General features: G+C 39.0%; 1 protein-coding gene across 8 annotated transcripts in view; it reads left to right on the top strand.

Moving 5' to 3' along the window:
* The window catches only part of TUB (TUB bipartite transcription factor), a 116,934-nt gene that overhangs the window by 70,561 nt on the left and 29,663 nt on the right, over nt 1-16,710 (top strand). For 5 of the 8 annotated variants that reach the window (XM_068685232.1, XM_068685233.1, XM_068685235.1 and 2 more), the window contains exons 2-3: nt 8,816-8,867; nt 10,363-10,525. In XM_068685232.1, coding sequence (XP_068541333.1) covers nt 8,816-8,867; nt 10,363-10,525 — 215 coding nt within the window. Of the gene's footprint in view, nt 1-8,815; nt 8,868-10,362; nt 10,526-13,638; nt 13,687-16,710 lie in introns of all 8 variants that reach the window. The other 3 variants (XM_068685230.1, XM_068685234.1, XM_068685231.1) reach the window with 1 other exon arrangement.

Raw genomic sequence — 16,710 nt, forward strand, 5'->3', positions numbered from 1 at the left:
TAAAATATAAGAAGAAACAAGAAAACCCCAAATAGTGACGCCCAATATTCTGTATGCCTAATTTAAGTTTTCAAAAGGAGAGGTTTTTTGTTCTATATAGTAAGTAAGGATTCAGTAGATTTCCCCATGTTATTTCTACCCTTAAATTTATATCTGTCTTTTTGTGGTTTCATAATATGCCCAGAATATACCGAAAAGAGAAGAAGAAGATAAGCGAAACAAGTTTTGTCTAATTGATAAATGAACTGCAATGTTTTCAGTATCTGTATTTAGCACGAAAGCACCCATTAAAACTGCAGATTTTGCTTTCCATTTGTTTCTAGGAACTGACAAATGTACAATTTGCAATGCTATGCAATTATAATCTGATTCTGGAGGACTGTAATTTCTACCAATATCTAGAAATACATCATTTAAGTATGAGTTTTCATTACGCTGTGTGCAGGGATTAGTGGCACAACCTGATTGAGAATTATGCTTCTTAATTCCTTGATATCGTGGCGGTATTATATCCTATATTTTGACAGGTCACATTTTACTGAAAAGCTGTAGTACTCTATGGCAAAATATGCACGTAGTTTATGTGATAGCTCTCCTTTGTTTTATAAAACCTGGTGCTCTATTGGCTTAGCACTTGTCACACAATGAAAGAAAAATAATGCTCAGCTCTGGTAAGAACAGTGTAGAAATGGTAGATTGGGTAAGTGCTGAAATCCCATTTGTTCTAAAGCCTTTGGATATTTTGGTTACAACTTATGGATGATAGCTGCTTGCCAATTTAAAACAAACAACCCTAAAGTTGGCACACCCTTGTTAATCTAATTATTTTGTGCATGCCTTATTTTAAAGAAATGCCTACTCTTTTTGCATCTAAATATATGTGCAAATCTTGGAAGATTTTGAAACAATCATAAAAAAATCTTGCTGATTTTGTTTGGTTTGTTTCAATCTTTCTCCCTTTTTCATGACTGTTTGATGAAACTGGTGAATATTTGACAACTTGTGAGTATTTGATATGCAGTTTACAAAACAAAGATAAAAATGAACAATTTATTACCATCTTTTTTTTGTGTGTGTTCACAATTTCGCATGTTATAAGCATTTATTTTGCAAATACTTATCCATTTGAGCAGTCCGCTGTCTCCAGTGGCAATATTTATGTCCAGCAGTAAGGAGTTTTATTAGTCTGTAGAGGATCAGAACCCTGAAACTTATTTAAGTGGTGTGAATGCATCAGACAATTTTCAGTTGTTTTCAAATATAATGAAAATAATGGTCTGGAGCCTGAAATGTCTTGCTTGGGGGACTGATGGAGTGCCTCATACAGTACCACTCAGGCTATTTATGTAAAGATGTTTTCAGACCTAGAGCAGTAATTTGGAAAGGTTACTTGCAGTTAGAAATATGAATGAGTTGAGTCATGATAACTCTTAATTTTCCATTAAATTGACGGCTGTGTCCACGATAAGCTGTATATTGCTGAATTCTTAACCACAGATCCATCAAGCTTTACAGCTCTTAAATCATGTGATGTATATTGTACGGATAATTTAGTGCAAAATGTTATTGTTAAGCATTTTCAACATATTCTGGGAATTTTACATTTAAAATAGGGTAATTTTGGAGTGAGAGAGGAATGAAAAGGTTATTTGAAAAAGCATACCATGTTAACCACAGAGAAATTCTTTCAGAGGAGAGGTTTTCAGCTGCAAATCCAGAGGAGTCCTCCACAAAGCTGAGCCAGGACTGTTCTGATTCGCAATGAAGGTGAATTAAGATGGAAATAACAATAAAGAAATACTCTCATGGCAAACGTTTCATGTGTTTTAAATTTGTCTAATTTATTGGAAATATTTAAAGCTGGGATGCCAGACTAGGTACGTGAATTCAAATTAGTGCGTACAGTTAAAATTTACAAAAATCAAAGGTGATGGTTAAAGGGTATGTAATGTACATATCTTAGCAACAAAAAGAAGGATGTTGCATAGCAATGTTACTTGATGTGACACTTCCCTGCGCTTGTACATGTAGTGATGAATGCATTTTGCTCTTATAAGGGCTATAACATAAAAATACGTGCCAGCATAGGTGGAATTAAAGTATGGTCACAGTAACACAGGGTAATACAGTAACAGCATCAGTTAGCTTTTTTTTCCCCTAAAATGTGCTAAAAAGCAGGATTTCTTACTTTTTCTGATGTGTCCTATGACATAAGATTCTATATATTACCGTAACTTAATTCTACTTCTATTAACGTTAATTACAGACAAAGAACTCAAACCCAAGTGAAAAATCTATTTTCTTCAGTTCCAGAAAAAAAAAAAAAATTCCCTTGACTGGATGATAAAGATAGTATGTGTGTGGGAAAAAGTGTCAAAATATTTTGCTTCAGGGTTAGTATTTTATCATGAGGTGACATGTATTCCCTTAAAAGTTTATTCTACAGAAACTGTAAAAGCACCTGTAACAAGGAAAAAGGAGCTTGGCTTCTTCACTTGACTTACTCATACTATCAGTTGTAATTCTTGCCATGTTTTTCTTCAGTTTTAATGGTTGAGCAGCTAAGGCAGACTAGCTAGTCTCTTCGCCTTCACGTTTTCAATAAATTGCTCACTTAGTTTTATTATTCCTTTAAGAATCCGATAAATACATCCCTGTCTTTTCCTGCCGTACATGCAGAGGTGGGCGGTGGGATCTGTAATGAGACGCTGCGTTAATGAATTGCCTCCGACAGCTTTCAGCAGCAGGGTAGTGACCTACGTATTGGTGCCTGTGTTCACTTGCCTATTGCAGGTAAAATCCCGCAGCACACAGCTGGGATCAGTGTCTTCTTCGTTAAGCATTTAATGAGAACACATTAAACACTAGTTTAATTACTTTAAAGGCCAGCATTGTTGTAGTTACTGTACCTGTAATGCTTCGTGCTTGTCTCATGAAGCCGTTTCCAAGGGGAATTGGGACCTGCTAACCTTGTTTTATAGGTGTCTTGGACTGTTACACCAATTGGTGTAAAATAGGTCCAGCGTGGCTGGACGGAAGCATGGTTAATGGAACAGCCAAAAGAGAGGGAGAAAAAGGAGCCAGCAGTCACCTAATGCAGGTTTTCTCTTGATCACAGTGCTTCACAGTTTCTTTAATTGCAATCGCAGAGGTCTCTTTTGGGCAGCATCCTTTTCCAGTGCAGCACAACCGGCCTTGTGCTCCTCCGAGGTCCCGGCTGAGAGCTCTGGTTCTGCCCTGTAGGTCTGAGCGCAGGCTCCTTATCCAGACAGTATTTTTTCCCTAGTCTCTGCTCATTTAATTTTCCATTTGTTGTGGCAGGATGCTGTGCATATTTAAAGGGTTGATTTCCTTTTTTTCCATGTGTTTTATTGCTTTAACGATGAAGCTTGGTTGAATTTTGGTACTGAAATAGAGGTCAGCCTGACTGTTCGAGCTGGATGTGTCCTGTGGCAGGCAGCAATGTGTTTGCAATAAAGGCACTTCCTCAAAGTCCTGTCATTTGTCATCTGGATCAGTCTACGTTGCCAGCAGTATATCTCCAGATCAGTTGTTTTTCTTTTTTTTTCCTCCCAGTTTGCTCCTATTCAGGCACTCCTCATTGATCTACTTTAAATATAATTTTAGTGTAGCTCCCATCATGCCCAAAGGCTATCCTGTGTTTGTGCTCCATCATTCATGTTTATTAAATTCGCCTCTCCCTTATGGGACATAGATTTTCTTTCTAGCATAGCATTCAGGGTTTGTGCATGTTCAGGGAGGGGAAGAAAAAGCCCAGCCATCTACTCTTCCCTTAGGTGTTGTTTTCATTACCTGCAATTTACTGCTGTGTGCTATCTTACTCACCGCTTTGTAATTGCCCAGAATGAATCTGTACAAATATTAGTTCAACTGAGCTTTCCAGGCCAATAGTGGCAACCCTGTAGTTCAGGTTATTTAAAACACGCAATGTGCTTTAGGGAATAGTTTTGCTTTTCCTCTCGTTAGATCTTTTCCTGCTTTCTTAGCATCCTCACCAAAAGCTGTCAGCCTGGACATTTCAGATCCTAACCTGTAGCTTCTTTTTCCCAGTGACTACGCTTTTGTTCTTGGAAGGTGAGTTGCAGTTTTCTGCTTGAGCTCAAAGCCAGATCTCATTAATACAAAGTTGTACCTACAGCATCTGTAGAGCTCCTGGTGTTCCCGGCGGCGCTCAGATCCTGTGGGACCGCTTTGCCCTTGGCTGGTGCTCAGTTCTATACATCCTGTAGTACAGCACACCTTTCCTCCAATATACATTTACCTGACTCTGATGTTCTTTTTATTTTGCTGTTTTCTGAATGAAATGTTTCGAGGACAGTCTCTGCAATTCCTGTTGATTTCACGTGCCTCTGAAATCATAACAGAGGTCGGTTTTAATGAACCGTGCAGATTAAAACATAACAAAAATGAAAATTATGTGGTCATGCTGAGGATTTAGCTGAAATTTAGTTTTGCAATTGCCTATGTGGACTTAAAGTAGCTATGAGTGTATGTTCCTGGTGTTACGTTTCCTTTCAGTTAATCCATTTTGTTGTGTTGCTGAGATGGGCCACCGATGTTTTATTTCTGTGTGACATCTGAAAAAGCACTTCAGAGAATCTTTCACACTGTAAGGGACCTCTGTAGGTCTCCTGTCTAACGTTTTGCTCAAAGCAGGGTCTGCTGTGAGGTCAGACCAGGTTGCTCAGGACTTAGTTAGGTCTTGCAAACTGCCAAGGTAGCTTATGATTAGGTCTCCCCAACGCTGACTCTTCCAAGGCTGAACAAGAGCAGCTCCCTTTACTGCTCACAGTGTAAGTACTCCAGCCCCTGGCCTCCTTGGTTGCTCTCTTGGGAGAGCAGATTTTAGTCAATGCAGGAATTTGCAGCGTTGTGATTTTACAGAGAAAACTCTGGTAGGGAATTCACTGAATGTCAGTGGTTGGAGGAACCCAAGCGTGTGCCACTCCGTCTGGAGCACGACTGCAGCCTGCAGGTTCCCCAGCCTTCAGTGCTGCTGGAAAACCAGCTCCTAAAGGCTTTACGTTATTCAGAGCAGTTGGGTTTTATGGAACTACAGAGATTTTATCGAGGTATGGAGATTACAGAGAAGTGTAATTGGCTGAACATGACAGATGGTATCCTATGAGCCAAGGGCTGTCTCTTTGCATGCTTTCATTTCACGTCTTCGGAGACTTGAATGCTCAACTGGCACATTACACCCATTCATAGCCTTTTGAGTCAGCTTTATTCTCAAAGATCCCATAACCTACTTCTCTTGACGCAGCAACGTACCGGGTTTCTTCACAGTAAGAGTGCATGGAAAAGGTCTGGGTGATCTTGATGATTAGTGTGCTATGGTGGTTTTGTTTTTGTTTTTTTCCTATTTGTTTTGATCACCCATAGTTTTTGAATTCCAGCTGAACATAACTAATTTTCTATTGCTTCTGGTTTAGTGTTGTAAATGGGAGTAATAATTTCTTACCCAAACCCTCATCTCTTTAAAATGTAAGCTCTTTGGTTTAGGAATTTTCCCTGATCATGTATGTTCGTTTTGCTTGTTCAAAGGATTTCACATGGAGTTTTGGGGTTCACATGGAGTTAGTAATATATTGCCATGAAATAGCAGAAAAAGAAAATGTAAGAGTGATGCTTTTAAACAGTATAGGAAAGTTTAGTGGTAGGATGTGTGTTTGTCAATACAGGAACTTTTCTCATTGCAGTTAGTGCAGGACTGCAGAGTCGTGATATGGTTTCGGACCTTTGGCCCGGTAAGAAGTTATTGTCGTGGAAAATGTTCCTTCATGAAGCAGTGTCAGGAAGGAAGAAAAACATTGCCTCCTTTGTGAGGTAGAAACAATAGAGCTGCTTTACGATGCCAGGCTTATTCTTAAAAAATAATATATGAATAAATTAGTGACTACATGTGTTTGGCAAGTTTTAATCAAAAACATTTCTCATTAGTTCTTTTTCCTTGCCTTGGCTTACTGAAATGTGAGCAGTTTGCATGTTCAAGGAGAAAAGTTGAAGTCCTCACTGTGAAATTTTATCTTTGAGCTAAGGGTTTTCCAATTTTATTTAAATCAAGATCAGCTCATGTGAAATTACATGAAAAAATAGCAAGTAAATTGAGGGTCTTCACATAATCATTTTTAGCCTTCATCCTTAAAACCGATTGTTTTCAAGTTTCTTTCTAATGTTTTTAAAGGAATATCATTTATGAAGAGGTTGGTATACTAAAATGTGTTCTTTGTTTGAATCACTATCTACAAGGAAATACATACACGCTCGGATTTGTTAACTGAATTTGGACTAGGCTGTATTACTGCAGACCTGAAATACTTTAAACAATATAATCCACAGTGTTAAATTGTTTTTCCTTTTTAAATGGGGTCAAAGTAATGGCGAAGATGATAGGATACTTGATCAAATAGAAGGAAAAATGAGTTTTCTGGATCTGCAGGATGCTTCAGGATGCTCAGCAGATTGTTAACATGCGTGACTTCTCTTCAGCAATGTAATTTTCATGAGTTATAAAGTTTATTTCTCTGTTAAGACTGACTGAGTTTCATGCTACTGCTGGGATTTTCTAGCATCCCATCAAACATGTAGGCAGAATTGTTGTAACCGCTTCGATCTCTATGACATTATTTCCCGTAGTGATCCCGCTGTGTTGCAGCTGTAGTTTTCGCACTGCGCTGGCCTTTGGTCTGTGGCCATGGCATTATTTTGACCATGGAGCAATAAACCCACTGCTGCTTCCGAATCTGGGCAGGATGGTCTGGGTCCTCTCCATGCACACAACCTGGGGTGCAGAAAATGCTGTTGCCCTGCTCCCCTTCTTCCAGGAGGAAGAACAATGGGTTTCTGTCCCTTCCAAAGACCAAAAGGGGCAAAGACTGCTGCTGCTCCTAGACTTTGGTGTCTTCCAAAGAAAGGAAAGGGGAAATTTGCTGTATTTCAGCTCCTGGAGAGTCTGCCAGAGTACGTGAACCGCCAGATGCAGGGGCAGGATCATCTGCTGGATCTTTCTGCAAGGCTTTGCTGAGTGAGGAAGGGGCACTGCAGTGCTGGCAACACTCCTGCACCTCAGAGTCTGCTGCAGTTGGTTTTAAAGCACCAAGAGGGCCTGATGGAATTGATCTAGAAATAAATAAAGTGTTTTGTTTGTTTGTTTTAAGCCTAATAGCCCTTTATGGTAAATCTTGGAAGTTGCCCAGTCTCAGGAGAGTTCTTTCACTGAAAATCAGGGGATGTGAAATACTGGCTGTTAATCAGCAATTCCAAGGTTCATTAGTCCCATGGAAAATAATAACAAAGAGCACAGTCTCAAACGAGAGTGTCCTGCTATTATAACTGAAGAATATTTAAACTACACTGGATCCTTTTCTTCTTTGGGCCTGCATAAGTATTATTTAGGCACCAAGGAAGGGCAAAACTTCAGGTTTGCAGTGATGCTGCCATTAAGTAACTTGGTAATTTGATTACTTTTAAGGTCCCGTCTTCGTGTTGTGGCATCCCCAGTTTTTGGATGGAGGCTCATTATTTCTTTGGCAGGCCTTCAGCATGTCTGATAGTTGCTTTGCATTCATGGAATGCCGAATCGATGCAGATCACCCCCTTCCTCTGCCTGCTGTTTGCTGTGGGGTTGCTCACAGGGCCACCTTTCCTGTAAAGGCTCAGGATCCACGCAGTGTGCTATGCCAGGATGCGCTACGATGGGAAAGCAGAGGAAGCCTGAGACATGAGTACGTAGACACCTGGTCTGTGATAGAAATTTAAAAATTAGAGCCGATCTAGCGTAGTACTGAAACCATTACATTCACATAAAGATAATTACTGAACCGGTGCTTTATGGGAATGTCTGGGAAGTTTATATATATCTCGTTTAATGGATCTGAGGGAGTCAGCACAGCCTGATTTATAAAGCAGAAGATGAGAAGAGATCAGTTTTATCCTTAGCTCTGCAAATGACTGGTGGAGTGGAGCAGTATTGGCCCTTGACCTCTCTGACTATTACAGCTGTCTGTGCGTTGCTGCCTCTGCAGTTCTTAGGATCTGTACTATCATCATTACATGTTTGGGGCTTCTTTCGAACATTATCTTAAATGAGGAGGATTTGTTCAGGCCATTAGGCCTGAAAGTTTATACTCGGCATCTCTTACTCAACTGTTAGTCCAAAGGTATCTCTTTGGGTAGTTTTACTTTCTTAATGAAGAATGCTTGCAATAAAGCAGAACACTTTTGTGAGAATGTTGTAGGTTTTTGTTTGTTTTTTATTCTAGTGCACTACTTCTAGAGGAGAAGAACTGCATAATTTCCTTCCCCAGGTGCTTGTACAGTGTAGTTTCATTTTTCAGATATTCGGGAATAAATTCTGATTTTCAGTGTGCAAAAATTAGACGGTTAATTTTCCTAAGGCAATTTTAAGTACTTCTGAGCAGTTCTCTAACACTCTTCACTCTTTATATGCTTTATATGCAAATTTTTAATCAAATCCCATTGCGGTATACATTGACATTTTCATTAGAAGACAGTGGAGAAGAAAACAAAACTGTGGATTTTGCATTTCTATGTGATCTGGCTGATTAGAAACTTTTTATTGAGGCTCATGTGAACCAGAGTTTTTCTTGTTTTTTCATGGACTGCATTTAAGTTCTCTTGAACCAACTTTTGCAAGTTGGGACAGGCAAACTTCTGTTGAGCCCAGTGGAAGTTTTACATAACTCTTGAGAGCGTTGGCTTCAGTGATTGCTGTTTGGTGTTTATTTTGAGTGATAAATTTGTTCTAATTACGTACTTGTTGTCTTTGCAGTGTTTTGGATGATGAGGGAAGCAGCCTGCGTCAGCAGAAGCTTGACAGGCAGGTAAGATTTTGGAGGGGACCTTCTTGCTTTAAGTCTAAAACCTGGAGTGCTGAAATCTGCAACACACATATCTGGTAATCAATAGATACATCCTGCAAGAAAATTATATCCTCTGATTAGGGAATGCAAATGAGAAGTCTGTGGAGGTTACAGCTTATGGAGAAGTCTTATGTAGAACTTCTACTGAGATTTTTCTTATGACCACAGTTTGAGTGATTGTCATTTCCACTGTCTTGGACTTGTTTCAAGCTGACTTACAACGTGTTATCCATCTGATGGACCAGAAAGGACAAGAGGTTCTGGCAGACATGTCAGCTAGCAGAGGTTTACCATAGAGTTTTTACATCTTTTCCTTTTTGTTCTATGGATTTAACCCTTGTGTAATTAGTAAGCTAGTGGCATTATGTGCCATGTTGTCTATTTTGCTACTGTTTTCCTACATGAAGCATACATAAAGTGATTCAGAATCTCTTCCCTGAAATCTCTGGGAATTTTGCCATTAAATTTTAATGGGTTTTGGGGTTTCCATTTCACCTTTGATTATTTTGTGGTGCCTTTTCCATGAACCTTTGTCATGATTATAGTCAAATCTTGTGAGTTTAATTTTATGTTGTTACATCCATTTTTTCTCCCATCATTTTATTAGCTTGCGTGTCTACCAGAATCTTATTTTTAAATTGTTTGTACTTATGCCATAATCCTGCACCAGATTCTGACCTTTCTGGAGTCATGTTAGAGTGTTCCAGATGACTTATGGAGCTGAAAGACTCCAGTCTCCATTCTTGTTCTTTAGTTTTATTGCCTCTCCCTTCTAAAAGCAAGAAAATCACTGTGTAGGAGCAGGGAGATGGCAAGGAAATGGATACGTAAAATTAATAGCTCTGGTCTCAGGGGTTGTGGAAGAGGTCTCAAACAGACAGGTGCCCGTGGTGCCACTGGATGCTGAACAAAGCATCTGGGAGAAGAGACTTGTAGGCTGCTAGGATAATTCCTTGCTTCCCATCAGTATTGCTTTGGTTTTCCACAGGTATAACTAGGAAATTCAAGTGTTTAATTAAAGTTTGTCTTGTATAGTTGTTAGACTAGGCTCATGTCCAGCATTATCATTTGATTCTAGTTTGCAGATTCTGCTGTTGATTTACAGAAACTTAAACTGGCATCTGCATGCCTCATGCCCTTGCTTACCCTCGCATTGCTTCACAGCCAGTACTCTCACACTGTTGTTTTCCCAAGGGTTATTTTCAAGCAAGCTCTGACAGCTGGTAGACTGCTCAGAAAGATCTATTTTAATTATTTGCTGTTTTCAGCAGAAGGTGTTTTAGCAGTGGGTTGGCGTGTTGTTTTTTTGGAAAGATTTCCCAAATATCCCAATATCCCACTTGCCAATTCCCACCACTTCAAAACTTAGAAGGTGTAAAGATATCCATTGTTTTTAATCACAGATTGCTGTTGTTCAGAGTCCAGTAACAGATGCTTTTCTTTATTTTTCCCTCAGCGAGCACTGCTAGAACAGAAGCAGAAAAAAAAGCGCCAGGAGCCATTAATGGTTCAGTCCAACGTGGACAGTCGCACAAGAACACGCAGAACGAAACACTCAGAAGAACAAGCGCCATTGGTTGAGTCATATCTTAACAGCAACAGCAGCACCATATATCATGGTATATGAATATGACCTACTGCATGCATAGTTACTGCAAATCGTAGTATAATGCTCTCTAAGTTAAGTTTATGCTATAAGGACAAAGGGGTATTTTAAGTAAATCAACAAAACAAATTTCCTCTCCTTGCTTTTCACTCGTAACAGCTTATCAAAGGTACTGAAATGTTATCTAAGAAATAGTATTGTATGGTACAGAGGTACTGTCCTTTCAGTAGAGTGAAGTTTTAATTTTCACAGCTTGGAAAAACAGACATTATCATGCTATAAATGGTAACATATTTCTTATCTACATTAATTGAACTAGATGTCGCAACAGTTTGCACCGTAGTGGACTTTCTGACTTAAGTGAGATTAACTGTTCTCTTAAGGTAAAACATGACCCTTCCTGTTACGTTATAGCACACCATTTACTGGAATACTTACTAATCTCTTCTCCTTAAATCAGTTTGTTCTACATTTTTATCTCAAACCCTTTCAATATTTCACAAGCTTTCAGAGAAGCAAAAAGATACGGTAACATTTCTCATATTCAACCTAGTTTGTTAATCTTTTGGGGATAGCTGTCCTTGCAATAAACTGTGCAGTTAGCAAAAGCCAATTTAGGAGAATTTAGTTACTTAATAAAGTGTTTTATCACCTTGTAAAACCCTTTGTTAGGAACGTTGCTCTTGAAAATATTATAAGAACTCCAGAAGTATCCTTTTTTGGTGTGGTCTTCTCTGGGCATGTGCTTAGTGTCTTAGGATACAGTGTTTGCATGGTATGTAGTTAGGTTTTAACGACCATTTTTAACTACAGTATTCAGCTTCGGGGTTGGCACTTTTTTTTCCCCCCTTCAATGAAAACATTTGTATGTGGGAGTGTCAGATGCATGAGACATCTGGGCTGTTTCTAAAGAACTATTCTGCTCTTTTCCGTTCATTTGTTTCTGTTATGGGCATGCAGATTTTAAGTTAAGAATGACTCTTTGATGGGATTTAACGGCCTTCTGAATGAACTACATTGCTTGGATGAGCATGTTTGTTAAATCAATTCCTGTACTGCAAACGCTACAAAAAGAACACTTATTTCTACCTATCCTCCTCCTCCTCCTCCACTCTTTTTTTCCTTGTATTGATTCTGCGTAGCACAAAAGCACTTGTTGATTTCAACAAATAATTGGATGCCTGTATGGTGATATCTCTATGGTACTTTACTCAAAGTAGGTCAGAGATAACATCTCAGCAATTCAGAGATGTTTGGTTTTCTGCGCTAGGAAATTCTCTTTCATACACTCCCGTAGCTTATTCTGATGCAGTTATCTGTGCTGCAGTGGTTCCCTGATGGGCAACTCTATACTGGAGTAAAAACTGATTTCATTCCAGAATAATTATCAGAGAGATGAGTAAAAACTCAAGGTCACTTTTGTTCTGGAATAGACCTCTGGGTGCCACATGCTTCTCCAGGAGACAGTTGCCCTTCCACTGAAGAAGTGGATCAGTTCTGCAGAATTCACTGTTCACAGAAATAATTTCTTCTCAGTTCTTGCTTTTCAGTTCCTGCTTATGCTTCACCTACAAGTAAGAATTTTCAGATCCTGCAGCATGCAAATGACTGGCATGTTGTAACATTTCCTCTTAAAACCTTTGGGTTATTGGTATATTGGCTAATAAACCAATAACAGTAACAGTATTTGTGTTATCTGCAGAAAGTGACATTGATTAGATTGAACAGGCCCACCAAAATTAAAATGGATCCTTGACACTCCAGTACATGAGTGGTTGGTTTGAGCTGGAGTATTAGCCAGAGGTAATGCCAGCTTGCCAGGTAAGTACTGGGAAATGTGGCAGCATCTGTAGATCAATAGGACCAAGCATTCAGGAAATTGCTTTAATTATTTGGAAGGGGTTATAGGGATATACTTAACGGGAAAATAACCTCTCGTTATATAATCTGTGCACCTTGGAACACAGGCAATCTTACAGAAGAAATACTTTCATGACAGCATTTCTAGGTAAGTCCCTGACAAAACTGAGTATGTAAAGGTAGCAGAAAGTTTTCATGTAAAATTAGTGTAGTGGCCTTTTTTATTTGCACTGAAATTAAGTTGTTAATATAGGTTGGGGACCATACTTGTAGGTTAGACTCTAAATTATCTGTCTGCTATTTCAAGCAATAAATATCCTTCCATTACTTTCTGTGATATTTGGCTCCAATTTCTACTATTACAAACAAAGCCACTCTTTGGCACTCCTTGGTATTCTTGCACTCTCAAATAAAGCCAGTCTTTGTTACTATTGCAATACCAAATACAACTTTGACACTATGTCATCATTACGAATAGCTAAATAAGAACTAATAACAATGTTTTGTATTGCAATTAACTTTATATTGTATATAAAAGAAGACAAAGTCATTTATTCAGTGGAGTAAATTTAATCCAGTGTAAGATAAATAGCAAATTGCTTTGTCTTCTTTCTCGTGTCCTAGTTTATTTTCAGTTCAGTGTCCTTCAGAAGGCATATTGCTACTTGCTTGTTTCAAGGTTTTATTAAATGTTGCTTGCTATTTTGTAATGCCTTCCAGTCACATCTGCTAGTTTGTTTTCATGTATCTTTGCACCCCTTATTTTGATTTTCTTTTAAAAATTTGAACAAACATTTTAGCGTGATACGGCATTGCAAAACTCTGCTATAAGTACAGCTTTTTCAGTCTGGATTGCAAATACATACCAAGCCATCCTAAAACCCAGTAACATGCAGAGATACGCTGCTTACTGAAACAGTTTAATTACACTATTTAATTACATGTAATGCAAATGATGAAAGACCATTTTAACAGGGAAGAGTAATTTTATTTCTATGAAAATGGTGCATTTCCACTGGGGAGAGATTTTTCTTTTTGCAGCTCTGAGGAAGGCAGAGATTTGAACAAGTGCCAGCTATGCTTTCATTAATATTAACATATTTTGTTGCAGCTGTGGCTTTTTCTTTTTAACTTGGAATTAAAAATGTTTTCAATTAGAAACTCTCTGAATAATTTTCATGGCAACTTCCAATTTAGAGATTTCGATTAACCATGTGTTAAAAGGCAAAATTACTTCCTTACTTTTCTTTTTTTGACATTTGGCAGCACATCTAGATGGAATGGTTGTCTCGTTTCTTGAAGAACAGACTTTAGGTAAAAGTCATAGCTCTGGAGGGTTAAGTTTGGTGTGTCATTCTGCTCTTTTACCATGAATGGTGAGAGGGGGTTTTCCGATGGGTGCCAGGCTGCCAACTTACAAGATGGCATGGATTAACCATTCTTTTAAAAACACACGTATTTGAGTGTTCGTCAAATCTGTGTGTTGCATCCCTGCGTTTCACTGACCTTGAAATGAGGTGTTAGTTTATTTTTTGAAGACAGCCGGGAATGTTCTGTGCACAAGACTATTAATATTGAGAGATCGGGCAGCACTCCAAGTATCATGTGGGCAAAACACTTAACTCCCAATAAGCATATATTCTGAAATCTCCCTTTTGGCCGCAGTCTCTTTACCATTCATCCTTTAAAGCATCTTCTTAATTTATCAACAGTCATTACCGTGCTAGTACATTTCCAAAATAAACTAAGCCCGTAGCAGCAGAGAACAGCAGGTAGCAAGTGGTTTAGAAGTCTTTTTGTGGTCCTTGGCACTGGAAAATTTAAGAAAGTTTAGAGGCAACTGAGAGAAGCTGCTTGAAAAACACCCTTCTCTTTGCTTTAAACTTTTACTTAAAATATTTTTACTTCTTACAATTCAGCGTCAGGGAAGGAGCAGGAGCCTGCATGTCCCAAAGGGACAGGGAGCCCTGAGGCACCATCCCACCGGGTCCGAACACAGCTGGCAGAGCTGGCTGCTGCCAACAGCATCCTCTGTGATCCCAGATGCAGCAAGGGATGAACCGGGGTCCCCCCAGAGTGCCAGACAGGGAGGAAGGGGATGGGGCCAGGAGTCAAGGCTGCAGTGTACACGCGAGGGGTCTGTTGAGTGGATGAGCTGCCGACAGCGTGCCACCAGCATCATCCCAGGAACCACAGCTGGAGACCAACCCCATGGCCCTGGCTGAGCTGAGATCGATCCCTCGGTGGGCAGGGAGTGGGTGGAGGCCACAAGGGAGGCTGGTCAGGGCAATGAAAGCCTATTAGTGCCTCAGGGCCCTGGTACTCAAAATAATGATGTTATTTCTTGCTGTCCTTAATCTTCCTGGTAGAGGCTTTTCATGGATAATTTTATCTTCCCTTATTAGTTGTCTACTTCCCCAAAGAGTCTGATTCATTGCCATTAGCTCTCCATTTCACATGCTGCCTTTTCTTCTCTGCTCAGTGGTCAGACAGCAGATGCCTGGGAGTTAAGAGGAAGCTTTTGTTTAATTCATTCCTTTGTTCTTTCAAAGAAAGTCTCCTTATGGCAATGAGCTCTTGATAATGTCCTCAAGCACCAGCAAGTTCTCCTGTACACTTGTTCTTTTTCTCTCAGCCCGTTCACGTGCACCTTCACTTAGAGTATCTTCACCGTTGTAAAATCAGCCAGGTCAGTGCATCGGTGTTAGCTACAGAAACTGCAAGGAGTCACAGTGACTTTACGAGTGATAAAATATTCTGAGTCTGGAATCTGACAGTAAAGTGCTAGCTGCAGGGGCAATGCCTTTGATTGTAAGCATTTTGAATAAGAAAACAAATATTTGTTAAGTAATCAAATAGTGCCTAACACACTAGCATCCTCGCCCTAATTCAGGCCCTTGTATTTATCTGATTTTATCATCAGTGTTTTTTGTTTTTGTTTGTAGGCCTTCTATAAAAACTGATAAAATATTTCATTTTACTCTAAAATATGCTGGTATTGCCCATCTTCTGGAGACTTCTTATAGGATCCATTGACTTCTAAATGAGCGTAAAAAATGCTAAGTTAGTATCATAATCTAAATAGATTAAAAAAAAAAAAAGAATGACAGCTCAATTAAGCATTAATATTCACTAAAGCTAACATTACAAAGAAAAGTAGCAAGACATTTCTATGGTGAGATGGAAGAGTGTCTCAGACAACAGTAGGAAAAGGACAACTAATTTGCACTGATTTGTTAAAACTTGCTCTTGACTGAACTGTGTTTTAGCGTTCTTTGCATGGCACTCATTCTGGATTTCACTTTCACCATGAGAGGGCATTAATAAAAAGAGTGGATATTTGCTTTATTGAACTGAGCCAATGATGTGCACCACATAACTTCCCCATCTAGTTCAGCCTCTTTCTACCTGACGTGTTTTCCAGGCAGACTGTGCAGTGTTTTAATGTATCCAGTTCTCTGTGTGTGTGATTTTTCACTTTTTTCATTCTACATATAAGGTGCCAATCAAAAATATTGTTTTCTTTTAGTGCATGGCATTTTTATGTGAGAGGGATTGGTAAGTTTTGATTGATAGCTTTTGTTTCTTCCTCTAAGATTGGAAGAGTGTACAAAGTACTCATAGCAAGAAAAATGGGCATGCAAATGAAAAGAAAAAAATCTGCATTTTCATTGCTTGGTACTTTGAAACTAATTTCCTGTGTGAACTTATGTTCATAAAGGCCAGATGGAGAAGCATGCTTTTCATTTTCATTCACTTGAATATGTGTGGATAACTATCTTTCAATAGTTGTTTGTTGTTTTTTTTTTTTTTTCAATTCTGTGTTGTCTGCATTACAGATTATTCACTCACTTAGAAATTGCATAATTTTCTTTAGATGTGGGTTGTAGCTCTGCCCCTGTAACATGCTTTGCTGTCCAGCACAGAACTGTTTAACGAGAGAGACTTCTTTTCCACACTTTTAGCAGTTAGACCATTGTCAAGGACACAGCCCTTTTCCACTTTGATGTGCAGTCATTTTTCACTCATCCGGTACTGTGTTAGTAGCCTACTTGTTAGTTGTTCACCTTTTCCTCTTAGCTCAGGTTCTGAAATAATTTTATGGAACCTAACCTAAATATAGTGACTTTTGCTCTTTTCTGTCTCCCCAAAAGTATTTTCAGTCATACCATATTGAGGTTAGTAATCAGCACTTGATTGAACAACACTAGAGTTAAAACCATGTCACTGTATTATTTGAAAGCTTGCCATTGATCTCAGAGTCATTTTTTTGCAATTTATGGGACCAAAAGAGAATGAAACATCAGGTCTGACAGTCCAGCATTATTTGCTGTTTGG

This window comes from Anas acuta, chromosome 5 (assembly GCF_963932015.1).
Source record: "Anas acuta chromosome 5, bAnaAcu1.1, whole genome shotgun sequence".
NCBI lineage: Eukaryota > Metazoa > Chordata > Aves > Anseriformes > Anatidae > Anas > Anas acuta.